Here is a 14935-nt window from a genome sequence, read left to right on the forward strand (position 1 = left end):
AGCAAACAAGCCATAGGATTTAATTCATGGCTTCTGGTAGTTAAATATTCCTAAATTCAACCCATAGTTATGATGATTGCTATGCCTCTAAAAAGCATTGCTCCTAAAGGCTGAAGTACTAAACACCTGGAAGTAAGCAGATCTAAACAATGGTTTGCTTGTACATGTTCCAACCAAAGTTTGGCTTATATAAATTCTGTACACAAGCCATGGCTTAGAATAATGTCTGAACTGAACAATACTGAGAGCTCAACTCAACACATTTCCTCAGAAGCTGCCTGCTGTATGTGTTTTTAGGACTGATACAGTACTAGAAAACGAAATGGTGTAAAGGTTTCATGTAGCAAATGAGTTAGTTCCAGTATCTCTCTTTGATGGATGGAAGAGTTCCACTCAAATATGGTGGCTCTGTCCAGTTTTTTGGAATCTCTTCTATATCCTGCACCACAGCCAACTTGATCCAGTACAGACCTCTGATTCACTTTGTGATGGGGAGGAGGAGGTGACATAGTCCACTTCTGCTAACTCAGTTACACTAAAAATTTTAAGAGCTGAAGTAATATAGAGTATCAGATATGAATGCGGGACCCGAAGTTAAATCGTGTTTAGTTATTAAGCCCAGTTGGAGATTCCCTTTATATGTCACTCTTTCGTAGCCTAACTTGTTAAGACAAACTGATCTAGCTTATGAACACATGTCTAAGCTCTGCTGCCCAGAGTAGACCTTTGGTCTAGATGGGCAGGGTAATAAATAAATAAATAAATAAATAAATAAATAAATAAATAAATAAATAGATAGATAGATAAATAAATAAATAAATAAATAAATAAATAAATAAAATAAGTGATGTGATCAGAAGATACCAATGTGATACAATATCACTTTTTAAGTTTAAAAATAAAAATTTAATTTTTTCTAAAATTAAAAGCTATGTTTTAATAAGACCATTATTTGCCAGACATGAGTCCACGTTTACTCCTCTGTGCACAAAATGGATTAAAACCACAAACTATATTTTATAATGTTAGTCTTTTTCTCACTGATATTATTTTTACCTTCTACATTCCAGTCTATCAGCAAAGAAATTAGTGAGCCTTCTTTTGCTGATATTAAGAAATATTATCTATTTAAAATGAGAGTACAGCTGATCCCCCCCAATTGCTTATTTTAAAATACTTCTAAAAATCACAGTCTGTTAACCTGAGAACATTTTTCTCAGATATGTCATGCCTTCTAAAAAAATTTACCTTACTTCTGAAAATATTTGTGAGGACTCATAAGTTATTAAAAGAAAGTATGTATCATTTATAGAACACAAACATTTTAGATTATGATCCTAACATTTCTCAAAAGAAAGTAACTTCAACAAAAGAGTAATGGAATTCACATTAATTAAATGTTTAGAATTATAACGTGAAGTGGACTCTGGATTACAGGGAGTTCAAACTTATTTACACAAACACCGAAATATTTATAAAAGTATTATTCTAAACTGAAATAACTATATCCAGTTATTTTTATGAACAGAATGAAAGGATAAATTAAGGCTTTTAAAAATACTTAAGCCAAAATAAAATATTAAGAGAAGAATGAAATCTATAGTGATGCAGCTTGCAATTAATTTACTTTCCTCTTTTTGACTGTTCAGATAAAATCCCCATAGAACCAGGGTTTGACATTGATCTTTAAAGAAAATTCCTCGTTGCCTTTGATTGAAATAGCCTATAACAACATTACATTGCCTTAAACTTTCTCATGTTTCTTAGATTGGCCAATCCTTGACAAGTTTAAAGTCCAGTAATATGGGCATTCCAACCTAGTCATTTCACATTTTTAAAATTGTAGAAATGGAATGTTGAATATAATCACTTTAAATTTTAGGCAAAAGACTTGCATAGAAATACATTTCAGCAGTGTCCTTAATACACAACCATATTAGCTCAGAAAGGTGATTTTTATATTTGGATTCTTGGAGTGTTAATTTTAGGAACAATCTGACTCTGAACCCATTCCATGGAATCATATTCCACTGAAATCTGTGGACATTAGTGCCATGGCATCTGGGAAACAAAGATAACCACACAGATCCACGGAAAAAAATTCCAAAACCCACACTTAGGTATTGCCAAGTGTTACACAATGACATAAAATATTATACAAGGTTTGACTTTGAAATCCACAAGACTAGGTGATACAGAAAAAGGGATGAGGTAAATTCTGCTTGAATCTGTAAAATAATCTGGCCCTCACCTTATTTTTTTATAAACCAACTCTCCGATTTTCCCAGATACTTGGGTCTATGTGTGTGAGGTATTGCCTTGGTTTGTTTTTGGTATGGAAGGCTCACTCAGTTGATCTTTCTCTAATCATGTCTTATACAGTTTAAGACAGTAGTTTAGGTTAAAGTATTTATACGAATGCCAACAAAAATCTGAGAATTTCAAACACATGGGTTGTTGAATGGATTCTAGGCAGGGAATGTCAATGAAAAATGATACCCAACAAAACAGTATCACTGCTGCCAAAAGCTGAACTATCTCTAAGAGTACTTGTCAAATGTCTAAATAATAAGCAATACATTACTATATGAAATATATCCAACTCTGCAAACAGGGGGACAGAAGAAGTGGGGAAGAATCAGATTAAATAGAGTGTCTTTCATTATCATCATAAAATGTTTTCATTATGCCAACTTTCCCTTTTTCATCCGAAGGGTTTTCAGACATCCTATTCCTATATTTGTTTCACTAGAGGATACATTTTCTTGCTGCAGTTGCAAGTAGCTTTTCTACCACTCAGGAAGGTCTAAACACATCATCTTCTATTTACTGACTATGTAATTTTTTTATATTAACCATTTTGTTAAAAAAAAAAAAAAAGACAATGTTTCTAAAATCTGCACAGTCTCCACAGCTCCTCTCAGAAGGACCAATGTGGACACCCTAAAAACAAAAACAACACAAACATGCTCTTTCACCTGCCTCCGATGGCAAGGCAACATTGACACAAAATTCTATACAAATTTTTCTTAGTCCCAAGAGCCTACTTGCTTTTAAACTCAAATGCATGTGTGTGTGTGTGTGTGTGTGTGTGTGTGTGTGTGTGTGTGTGTGTGTGTGTATGCGCGCGCGCGCGTGTGTATGTGGGCACTGAAAGTCACCCCATTCAATTTCCAGTATTTTTTTCATTGATACAGGGAAAAAATAATTTTGCTTTGATAAGCATTGTCTCTTCATGTTCTTATATAATTTCTAATTTTCTAAATTAGATTCTTTACTATTATTACTTATATAGATCATTACAATTTAATATGGTACTATCTAATAAAAATCTCTTATTGTTAATTTGTTCCTCATATTCTTTTAAACTACTAAGCCAATTTCGAGATGGACACAGTTAAACAAGAGAATTAGAAAAAAAATGATAGTCATAAAGGGAAATACTTGTTTGCTATCATTAATAAGCTTTACACTACTTACGCACCAGCTGTTGGCTTAAAACACAAAAAGATCAACATTACACCTTTCCCCCTACACTGTACAAAGTGTCTTGTTCCTCATATATGTGATGCAAAATCTAACATTGATTTAGAAATATATTTATTTCCCCCAAGAGAAAACGTGATGAAAATATCCAACTAAAAAAATTATCTAAAATAGGTTTACCTGTACATGAGCACAGCTTTAAAATCTAAAATCAAAGGTGTAGTAGGTTTTTGTAGGATAATACGCCTTGAAATATGATCCCTAGCAAAAGTTCCATCCAATTCATCTTCCTGATTACTGACAGATATTTAAATAACGACCGGCTAGTTTTCCACATTCACTTTGTCAGACTGACAAAATATTTCTGCACTGTATTTTCAAACAAAATTTTACTTATCAAAAACGATATTATTGGGACAAAGTTCTCATTTATCTTCCAGTTTGTGTTTTCCCTTAACTGGACACCTGTTCTGTAATGAAATCATAGTAAAGACAATTAAAATGGCTCTTTTTAAAAAAACTTTACCTGTACTATCTCTCAAAATACACATCACGTTTTTAAAAATTAAGACATTATTTTCTCTCAGATTGATTCTTTTGAACTCTTTTTATGATAGCATGGAATCCCATAAAAAAAGATGAATTATCACATATTGAGCCCAAGCTGTGAAACAGGAGGAGACAAATAGGGACCCCTACTGTGTTTAACAACGTAGAAGAAATTCCAGACTCAATAGAAAAATTTCTATCCTTTTTTTCACAGGCCACATAAGCTGATAATATGGATGTGAACAGTGGAGGGCACTCTTGCTATGCAAAAGTTGCACTGACCTGGTGTACTTATTTTGATACATTTAGTGGCCTACATTTCACAATTTAAGTTAACAGCCACCTGTGGCATAGTCACCAAATGCCTTCTGTTTAAATCATATGCCATATCTAATCAACTGCTAACATCCTTGTGTAAACAGATAAAAGAATATTTCCAAGCCTAGCTTGGAAAACATATCAAAATGTTATATATCAAATCTTATTTTTAGTTAATAAGCGGTCAGCACTGATGCACAATGCTGTGGCAAAGTTTAAAAATGCATGTGTTTAGTTATATCAATATATGTGGCTCATCATAAATTGACTGATTTCTTTTTGTATTCTTAAAGCATCTTAAGTAATACAGGATGCTTTTAGAAGCAAAACCAATTCTAAGTGTTGATTGCTTTCATATATCAAGCACTGAAATGTGAAATGCAGCATAACAGAAATCTAAAAAGCACAAGTATTACATTTTAATTCTGACTTCCTAGTTACAGATATGTAAGATGCCCATTTTGAAGCTGAAAAGTTGATGCATTTTGCTAAAGTATTATAACATGAAGCACTGAGATAGGTTTCGTATCACTGAATCTTCCACAGAAACATATGATGGCTGCCTCACTAATAGCGTGACGCTATTTGCATATGTACATATTGCAAGATCAGTTCTGAATTTGAGCCTTGCAGTGAGGTCTCTCACTGATCTGCCTCTCCATTGAGAATCACCCTCTGCAGATAAACTAATATAACTAATGAACCAGATGAATTAGTTATCATAATGCTTATGAAATGCTGAAATACATATACAGTATCTGTCCCAGAGAGGTTGATAGAAGCTGTTATTTAGTGAACTGTCTTAAAGAATGCCCAACAAAGTCAGTTTAATTAAGCAAAGGAAAACTGCATCAGTAGTGGCAAGGTTAATTAAGCAATTAAGACCAGCATACAAGAGCCTTCCTCTCAATCTTCTTTAGGATTGTAAACACTCATGTTGAAATAGATAGGCATTTGATAAAGTGCACAGAATGTACCCAAACTCTTAAGAATCTCTAGTTAACACTCAGATTTGGTGTTAACACTTAACAGAACAAGTGGTAAGCCGTGCTGCCAAGGTCAACTGCACAGATGTACTAATTGTATTATGAGCTTGACATCTAGTGGCCACCCCTGGCAGGGCAAAGCAGGCAAAGGTTAAATCAGCAAACCTTGTCAAAGCACTTCTAACTACCCACCCTTAGGGAGAGTCCATCGGAAGCTTGTTGGCACTCCATGCAATCCCACCTTTTCACTGACAACAAACAAAACTCTCTCTGTAGCACACTCAATGCGGAAGCACAGGGAACAGAAAAGGGGTGGTCCTGAACACTGAAAGCAGCATGCATGTGTCTGCACAGCTTTAAAAAAAATGAGGGGGAACAATACTTTCTAAAATGTGTAGTCATTTTATTGCATTTCTCTGCCAGGGCATTCAGCTTATCTGACCATTCTTATTTTTTAGCAGAAGAACCAAACCTTTTTACAAGATCTCAGAGTTTCTATTGTTAGTACTACATACACACAAACTGGGCAAAAGAATCTCTCTCTGGAATTCTGTGATGCCAAAGTGCTTTTCAAAAAATGGATCATTAACATTTTGCATTTTCTGTAGGACATATATGTTATAATTTGTCATTGCCTTCAGCAACAATTCTGCACTTCATGTGTGATAAAGACTGAAATATCTCAAGGGGTCTACTTTCAAACAAGCATGGTCTCCCCCTGCACTTTCACCAATATTTAATTTTATTTTCCCAGAAAATACAGAGAGCCCACCTCTAAAGATAAAACTTCTCTATAAAATAAATGTTTGAAGTAGGAAAAGGGAAGGTTCTTTTTCAAACAGAAAAATAAGCAAGAATTTGCAAGATTAAGCAAACATAGTTCTGTTTCTAGATACATGACATTTATTGCTAAGAGAAGCTACTTTAGTCTTAATAGTATTTCCTTCACAATTTTATTTACAAAACCAGGTATTTCCTTTACTATTTGCAAAGCTTAATATCTTTTAGCATACAAAATATATCATTTTGGAATTTTCTGTTTTCCAGCTTCTGAAAAAGTGTGTTAGAAACTATTTAACCCACTATCACAGCAAATCTGCTTTATTATCAACCAAACTGAATGGATTTTGTTCTTAGTAATGAATGCTCCCTAGCTATGCTACTGTTGGTTTGGCATTCAGTCAACAAACCATGTAATGAAATGAAAGCTTCTGTGTTTTGCAATGCTATAACAGAAGCAGCACAATTTTATTTGGGTTGTTTCTCATTTCAAAATACTCATACATAAAAGCTATGGACGGCACCTTAAAGAACATTTATACAGTAATTAAAAACATTTTCCCAAGTAAGTTGATCAACGTTCATTTTAATAAAAAAAAAAAAATTCAGATGATACTTACTCTATAAATTGTATTATTTCCCCAAAACATTTTTAAATGTCATTCATGGAAGGCATATGTTTCACTGCTTCCTTCAGGAAGCATCTCAGCACAAAAGAATCTGCACTTCTTCCGCCTGCTTTACTATTTGCATACCAAAATAATCAACTTTTCAATTAACTGCTGCTATGAATCCATACTTTTGAGGAATCTTTGAATAGCGTATAACATATAATTAAACGATTATAATGTAATTTTCTAAAACAAATGTAACAGTACTTTAGCAAAATATGTTAATTTTGTTTCCCCAAGCTAATCAGAAAATCTTTTAAAATACTTTTTAACTGAAACAAGCAAGGATCTAGCACTTACTTTTAAGAGTCTTTTCCCAAAGTCATACAATTTTGCATTTAATTCTGTGCTTGCCATCGCCTCCCATGCTATTGAGAATATTATATGTTATGGATTAATTATAAGTAACACTTCTTTATCTATACAATTTCCATGGGCAACAGTAAGTTTTAAAATGATGGCCACAGTTCAATAATTGGCCACAATGCAACGCACCAGAAGCAGAAAAATACTTCAACCAAGCAATAAATGATAACACTTTAAATTGAACAAAATGCATTCTCAAAATCTTCTTTAATAATAATTCTACATCCCATTTCTGCTCAGTAATTGTCTATTTGAAAATGCTCAGAGTTCCCCCTTGCCCTCCAAGCAAATTGTCAATGTATTTGGGTCAAAAGTATGTATAATGTTTCCATTTGCTTTAACAAACAATGCTGTTCTTAGTACAAGTAATCTGTTGATTTAGAGAGAATCATTTAAACAGGGGTTGTAAAGTCTCCTGATATTTGAGATTAAACTCATTCAGCACAGAAAACAGCAAATTCGCCATATTGGGTTTTATAACAACTCCTTCAGTTATTGTGCCACTCTTCATAATGACCATTTCTTTCAATATGGCACCCTTTTAAATGCTTTGTGCATAAATACTTTTGTTCACTACTTGTCAGCATAAACTGCTATACAGATTCTAATTAATCACTGCATGCAGGCATTCATTTCCAAATTACCAGAAGCATGAGTTCTCTTTTCCACAACTAGCATTTCAAAATAGCTTATTTTGTCTTCCTTTCGTATATCAGAGAAATTCTATTTCATCAAATAAAGTTACTCTGTACTGAAGTGCCACAACAATTACTCATATTTTTTAAAACTTCTGTTGTAACACTGCTACCTAAATTGACTGCCCACATAACTTTAAATATGGCCTAATGTTTATCTTTCACTCTGTCAAACTGCCAGGTTTCCTTTTTTCGATATTGTGTGCAATTAATATCTGTTAGAAAAAGAGCATTCACTCGCTACAGTTTTTCCTTTTAGAAAGTATGCTTCCAATGCATCATTAAATGAGATTTCAGTGTATACAGATTTTAATATAAATATATAAAAATAGGCAAACCATCTATGCTTAGCAATATCCTAAACAACAGAATTATATAAAAAACCTGAGATATTAAAGAAAGATGTAAGACAACACATATAATTTTGAGTAACAATTTACTTTTCTAAAATACAATTTATATGTTTACCTTGCTCTAAATGGTTTAGGCTAGGTTTTGGCCTGTTGGAAAACAAGATTCAGGAACTGGAAGTGCCATGACTGTAACACAAACTGAAATGAAGAGGACTGACTTTATAAAGCTATATCTTGTTTCGGGGGATACTTAACACTTTATACTCTTCTATAAAGGTACAGTATTTACATCTTATCAAGTATAAATGATGAGCACCAATACTGTTATTTAGGTACATCATTATTCTTATTTCTGAAGACCAAAGTGCAACACAGAAGCAGGAGTACTTCAGCTTGTTACTGCTTACAGAAATGGTTTAGTCTACGAATTAAATTATGTTATATTAGGGACACAGCACATTTTGAGCACAACATTCTAAGGGACAGAAGTATTTATACTGTTGCATTTTTAAGGCTGCTGTGAAAGCCGATTTTCAGCTATTCAGAGACCACAATAATAACGCTTTAAAATTCCTCACTGGGATGCAATGTAGTCCTTTTGATGGAAAGACTGTCTTTCTCATTCGGCAGAAATAAATCCATTCATTTGATCATGTAGTCATTGAGGGCAATACAAAACAAACCAAGTGTGAGAAATTCTATGTGATGAAGTAAACAAAACAAAACCCCAAAAAGAAAAAAAAGAGAGAGAAACCATTTCCATGACAAAAAGATTCTTTGTTCTTAATCTACACACCATATGCAAGCGTTTCTTTTTAGCATATCTCCTGTTCTAATCTCTGGTGACATGGCTACATAGAGGAGAGTCGCTGAACAAAACAAAAAACCCTCCTAGTTGAACAATTTTCTTTAATTTATTAACTCACCAGAAGTGCCATAGTGAGAAAGAAGTGTTTTTTTAATGTTTACTTTTAAAATATTCCCAATATTGCATAATCCTTTAGCCAGGTATACTACAGTACTCTGTGAGATTAAAGAACTAAAAGCTATTTTTAAAAAAGAATGAAATCCTGATCTGCTTGCATTAAAGTATGTTTAAAACAAGGGAATTGTTAATGTTAAAATAAGTAACACATTTTTTAAAAAACTTCAGCTGTAACCCAGGGTACTTCAATGCCTGTGCTTTATTGCCAATATCCAATAAGCTTTCCACATTACTTCTTACAGCTAACTCCTCTCCTTGTTTCCCTTCTGGATTCCTTTTAGGAGCAGAGGATGAATTGAATGGTAGCCCTGAATATTTGCCAATTTAACTGATGATTTAACCTTCTGAAGTCAATTCCAGCTACCCTCAGCTTCAAGGTTATAAAGTTTATTTAAAATGGTTTTTAGACAATATTTTGTTGCCAAGTTCCTTTTCTTTCCCCATGTGGGTCTCCTTTTCTGCAGCATTCTAAGATGCACTGGTTTGGATTTTTTTTTGTTTAAAGTAAAATTTTAAAAAAAGGTTGTATAAAGTACAGGTTGATAAGAACTTAATTAGAAATGTGAGTGCTAATTGTGGCAGGGGGAGGGAAGGGATGGAGAACTTTCTAGTGGGAGGTCTTGACTTGACCACAGTAAAAAAAGTGGAACTTGAGGTTTGACTGAAAACACTGACAAATATTACTGCAGAAGTTAAACATGATGCTCACACATTTGGAACAGCTCAAACAACATTATGACCAGTTGCGACCAAATAATGTTGGACACAGAGGTAACTTTTTTTGGAGCGGTAAGGAGCACTTCGGTAAGCCCAAGTGCTCCCCTGCCCTGGAAGGACCCTAATAAATCCTTTCCAGCCATGCTGTTAAGTGCAAAAATGAATATGGCAACTTGGGACCCACCTTGAATCCTAGAAAACCCAGGAACAACTCCGTGACAGAACAGATAGCAAAGGGGGGAAGGCAGGCGCGAGGCAATTTAAGCTCTGCCTCAGGCCAGAACCATTTATCCACCTCAGGCCTTGACAATTATTCCCATGCCTCCCTAACTTTGCAGGAAAGGCACATCCCCTCCCCCTCCCCACACACCGCACGCAAACCCATTCAGGCAAGGCATCTTTCTTCCCTTTGACCCTCTCACCACCTCTCCTTATTTACGGGACACACCCTTCGCTGTCCTCGACCCCCCCCCTTGCTTGCCGGGCCTATTTCCTCTGAAGAAGAGCCAGGAAGTCGTAGGGAGCAGATAAGAATCGCCTTCGCAACCCCTGGGCTTGTGTAATGTTTGCTGGGTGTTTGAAGGAGGGGCCTCAGGCCACCGGGGCGTCGTCGTCGAAGCCCCCCCTCATGAACATGAAGCCAGTCAGGCACCATCGTCTCTCTCCCGGGGCGCCCCCCCCCCCCACACACCACCACAACAAGCGTTTTCATTTTCTTTTTAACCTCCGGCGTCATCCTCTGAGGCTGCAGCCCTCAACCCCCCGAGTGCCCGAGGCGCTTTGCCCGCGGGGGCTTCCTTCGGCAACAGCAAGCGCAGGCGGGCGGCGGCGTGCTGTTGTTGTTTTTTTCTTTGGCTGGGGCTCCCCCTCCACCCCAACCCCGCTCCTTTCCAGGGGGGAAAGCCAGGCCGAAAGAAGGAGCGCCTCGTGGGGGCTTATTTGTTGTCACAGAGGACGCCGCGGCCGCCGCCGCCTCCGTCAGGGCCGCTTCCGGGGGTTAACACCACCATCGCCCCGAGCTCCAGAGAAAAAGGGGCTGTGTTTGCCGCCGCAGCTTTCGCTACTCTTTCGCAACTCTTTCTTAAACTTTTTGGAGAAAGAGGAGAAGCGCGGGCGCGGGTGGGAGAGAAAGAGAGCGGCTGAAGAAGAAAGGTTTGTTTAGTCGAAAGTTAAAAAAAAATGACAACTCCAAAAGGGGGGGGGAATAAACACCGATGGAGCTCCGAGGCTTGTCGGAGACGAAGTGGGGGGGATCTCCGTACCACGCATCTCTGCGGGTCCAGATGAGTGAGGAGGAACTAACTCCCACCTCTCTCTCTCTGCCTCCAAAGTCCAGCCATAATTCAAGCGATCTGATGCACGCAAAGAGCGCCAGGGAAGACTTGGTGGGAAGAGGCGACTTCCTCAGAAGCGGACGAAAATAAACAAAACCGAAACGTGCTGAGCTGTTTAACTTTCCTTTCCATCTGAGTTTCTCCTGCCCCTCCCTTTCGCCAAGGGGACGCCTTTCGTCTAAACTCTCCCCAGAAATCTCAAAGAAAAGAAAATTTAAAAAGAAAAAAAAAGGGGGGGGGAAGTCCATTGGAACAGACAGCCCCCCCCAACACACACCGTCCAAGTCCGCCTGGTCCCCTTACTTTGTCTTACCTTGCTCCGAAAGCACCTCCGCTTGGAGTTCCTCGTCCGATTTGAGATGCTGGGGCTTGGCTTGCTTTCGTCGAGACATGCTGCTAACTGAACCGTCGTCTTGCGCCTGCTTTTTGCAGAGACATCAGCGAGAGGTGGAGCGCGGGGGGGGGGGAGGAAGAGAGAAGGGGGTGGCGGTGGCGGGGTGGTTAGGTAGGTGGGAGAAGACTTGGTGGCGAGGAAAAGTCGAGTTGGTGGCGGCGTCGGAACAGGAGGAGCAGCAGCGCCGCCGCCGCCACCCCGTCACCGGATTTCACCAGCGACACTTACTTGAAAGAAATGCAAACTCGCCGGCCACCCCAGCAAGCCAAAGGATGGTGGTGGCGGCGGTGGTGGTAGTCCTGGTGATGGTGGTGGTGGCGCCGGCGGCGCCGGCGGCTCAGCCGGGCGGGGTATGCGCGGGGCTGTGCTGATGAGTGGGGCTGCAAGATGGGGCGGCTGCGCGGCTCGCGCATGGGGTTCAGTAATTATGATTGTGAATAATGCATGGCGATTAATGATGCTGGGGGCAAGCGCGGATTGGCCCGGCTCCAGGGGACTCGGGCTGCATATGTAAATGAGGGATGGCGCTCAGCAATTAGCCGCTTCAGTCCGCCGAAAGGATGCGTCTGCCCGGCTCCAGCAGCGCCTCCTGCAAGAGGCACCGACTGCAAACTGCAGCAGTCGCAGCAAGCCACGGCGAGGGGGGGAAGGACACCGGCGGCCAAAGCAGCACAACGCACACACACACACCGGAGGGATCTTCCTTTGCGTGTGCGTTCACTTTACACAAAAGTGCCAAAGCTTCACTGGTGCGGGGGAAGGCATAATCTTCGTGGCTCTTTTTGTCGAATATCTCTCTTCGACCTTCCCTTCTTTTCCTCGAGGTTTTTTTTCCCGACTGTCTTCCCTTCCTTTTTTAAAAAATTATTATTATTATTGACTTCTTAATTATATCGCTCGGTGTCTTTTCTCCACGTCCCGGTTCCCCCGCCCCCGCCCAAGTCCGTCTGCATGCCGCTTCAGTTCCTTGGCTGCACGTGGGAACCGTCCTCTTTCTTGGGAGTTTTGAAACCCACCAACTCTTCTTCGCGCCGCCGCCGAGCAGCCGGCAACTTTTGCTGCGGTTTCTCCTTTTTCCTGGCCCCGCCTGGCTCTTTCGGCGCGGGGCTCCCGCCGCCTTGCCCTCGCCCTCGGGAAGGCTTCGGCTTCTCTTGCGGGGAGGACGGGGCAGACGAGTACACGGCCCCCCAGCAGGAGACCTCGGGGCCAGTTCTTTCGCCTCCCTCCTCCTTTGAATTCCGGCTTTTTCGCGCCCCCCCCCGATCTTTCCTTCTCTCGCCCAGAGTTTCGCGGTCAGAGCTGCCGCCGGTGCTGCCGCTTCAGCGGTGATCGCGGCGGCCACTTCCTGTTGTCCAAGAGTCGGAAGTTTTTCTGCTCCTCTCCTCGCTCGCTCTCGCTCGGATGCAGGTTACAATGTGACTTCCCGCTCCCCCCCCCGCCTCCCTCTTTCGGGTGCCACTCCTCCCCACTAGTTCTTGTCGCCTTGCTCCCGTGTAGCTGCGCCCTCTGTGTGCCAAGGATCTGGCTTTTGTTTGGGGCGGGGGGGAAAAAAGAAGAAAAAAAAGACAAGAGCGAATCCTTCCTTGCTGGCGGAAAAATAAAATTAAAATAAAAGTGCCAGCCGCGAAAGCCCGACGACCTGCCGCGAAGCTTGGAGGGGGGTGTGGTGGCGGTGGGCGAAGGTGGCTGATTGTTGTGGTGCCGGGAGGGAGGGAGGTATTCCCTCGCCCCCGCCTCCTCCTCCTCCTCCTCCTCGCGGGTTCTCCCTCCCTCTCTCCCCTCCTCCTCCCCCCCCGTCCCCTTTCCTCCTGGCCGCTCTCGCCGTCTCGATTGGGCGGGAGGCTGGCTTGGCCCCCCGGCGCTCGCCAATCGAGGCCGGCCCTCCTCGCGCTGGGCCAGGGAGGCCGGCCGGCCGGTTTCGGCGAGGGAAACTTTCAACTTTCGGAGCGGCGGCGCTCTCGGGCGCGGCACCCCCTCCTTTCCCCCCACCCCACCCGCTCCGGCGGTTGCGGCTGTTTCTGTGGTGGCTGGTGCCGGCGGTGATGGCCGTGGTGGTGCTGCTGCTGCTGCCCCCTCGCCGCCACCGCGTGACCAGCAGCTCCGGGCCGCCAGTGAGGCGCGTCTTTTTCGCGCAACTCTTGCCCAGCCGTGGCTCCCCCTCCCCCTTCTCCCGTCCTGGACATTACTTTCTCTCTCTCTCTTCGTAAGAGGGTGTAATTTCCTTCCCCTTGCTGGCGATCCTTTCCAGGAATCGCCATCCGTCTTCCAACCGCTCTCCACGCCAGCTTCCCCAACGTGGGCTTCGCGTGGGAGGCAAAGGACCTCCCGGTCTCCTTTCTAAAGCCACCCCGATCCCAAAGAGTGGCGCGACAAAACTCAACGCCAAGCTGCATTTCTCCGTGCTCTGCTCGGGGAGAGGGACCCCAAGTCACCCTTCTTTCCCACACCAGCATCTGCCTGGAGGATGTACCGGCGATGCGCTTCCGCGTGCATCTCCAGTCTCTGCCGGTACAGCAAGGGTGCGCTTTCCCCCAACCCCCTCCCCGGGGAAAAAAAAGATTAGGGGGTCCCTTCTCTCCTTTCCCTCTTTTCCATCGTTCTGTGTCATTGCTCCCGAGCTGAATGCTAGATCTCTCTGGTTTGCTTTGGACGTCGCATCCCCTCCGGCAAACGCGTTGCCCGGACTGGTAGGCGAGCCTCCTCTCTTGTTTTGGGGAGCCCGCTGGAGGTCAGGCGTCCTCTTGGCAGGAGGGGCAGGGGGGTGGAGGCGTGGGAGCAGAGGATTTTGAGGGGGGGAAGGGGTTCCCTCTTTTCCTCCCTCGCCGATCACGTAATCCTCGATCTTGAAGGATTTCTCTTCGGGAAAACAGAAGGGGCTAGGTTAAACTTCGCTTACGGAGTTGAACTCACCCGCCGCCGTTCCCACGCATCGCATCGCCAGGATGGGGGGGGGGGAAACCCCTTTCCTTTCCTCCCCCCCCCCCCCGTATGTTGGAAAAATAAAGTTGAGACATTCGGTTCAAGCCATCTGCTTTGAGTGTTTCTCCCCCCCCCCGTAGTCCTTTGTAAAAGATTGAAAAACATATTTTCGGGGCACTTTGACATCGCAGTGTTTTGCACCCCAAAACAATTGGGAGAAAAGGGCTAAACACTCCACGCGCCCGCCCACGGGGGCCCCCCATTGACGGCGAAGGTAAATCTAGAGATAACATTTCTCCTTGTCTCCGTGCCCCGTGGTTTTCGAAATTCACCCAGCACACGTTTTCTGCGCCAGCCCTTATTTGTTGATTTGCTCGCTCGC

The 14935-nt window shown here is 42.0% G+C and overlaps 1 protein-coding gene and 1 long non-coding RNA gene across 5 annotated transcripts in view; one reads left to right on the forward strand and one right to left on the reverse strand.

Annotated features, from left to right (window-relative positions):
• Positions 1–13393, reverse strand: part of SALL3 (spalt like transcription factor 3) — a 26092-nt gene extending 12699 nt beyond the window's left edge. The window contains exon 1 of one of the 4 annotated variants that reach the window (XM_078393519.1): positions 11554–13393. In XM_078393519.1, the coding sequence (XP_078249645.1) occupies positions 11554–11632 (79 nt within the window). In that variant the 5' untranslated portion in view covers positions 11633–13393. The other 3 variants (XM_020781635.3, XM_078393521.1, XM_078393520.1) reach the window with 3 other exon arrangements.
• Positions 10254–11346, forward strand: LOC140706889 (uncharacterized). The gene is made up of 2 exons (XR_012086802.2): positions 10254–11058; positions 11238–11346. It is a non-coding gene; the product is annotated as an uncharacterized LOC140706889 (long non-coding RNA).
• Positions 13394–14935: the final 1542 nt, after the last annotated feature.

This window comes from Pogona vitticeps, chromosome 4, assembly GCF_051106095.1.
Source record: "Pogona vitticeps strain Pit_001003342236 chromosome 4, PviZW2.1, whole genome shotgun sequence".
Lineage (NCBI taxonomy): Eukaryota > Metazoa > Chordata > Lepidosauria > Squamata > Agamidae > Pogona > Pogona vitticeps.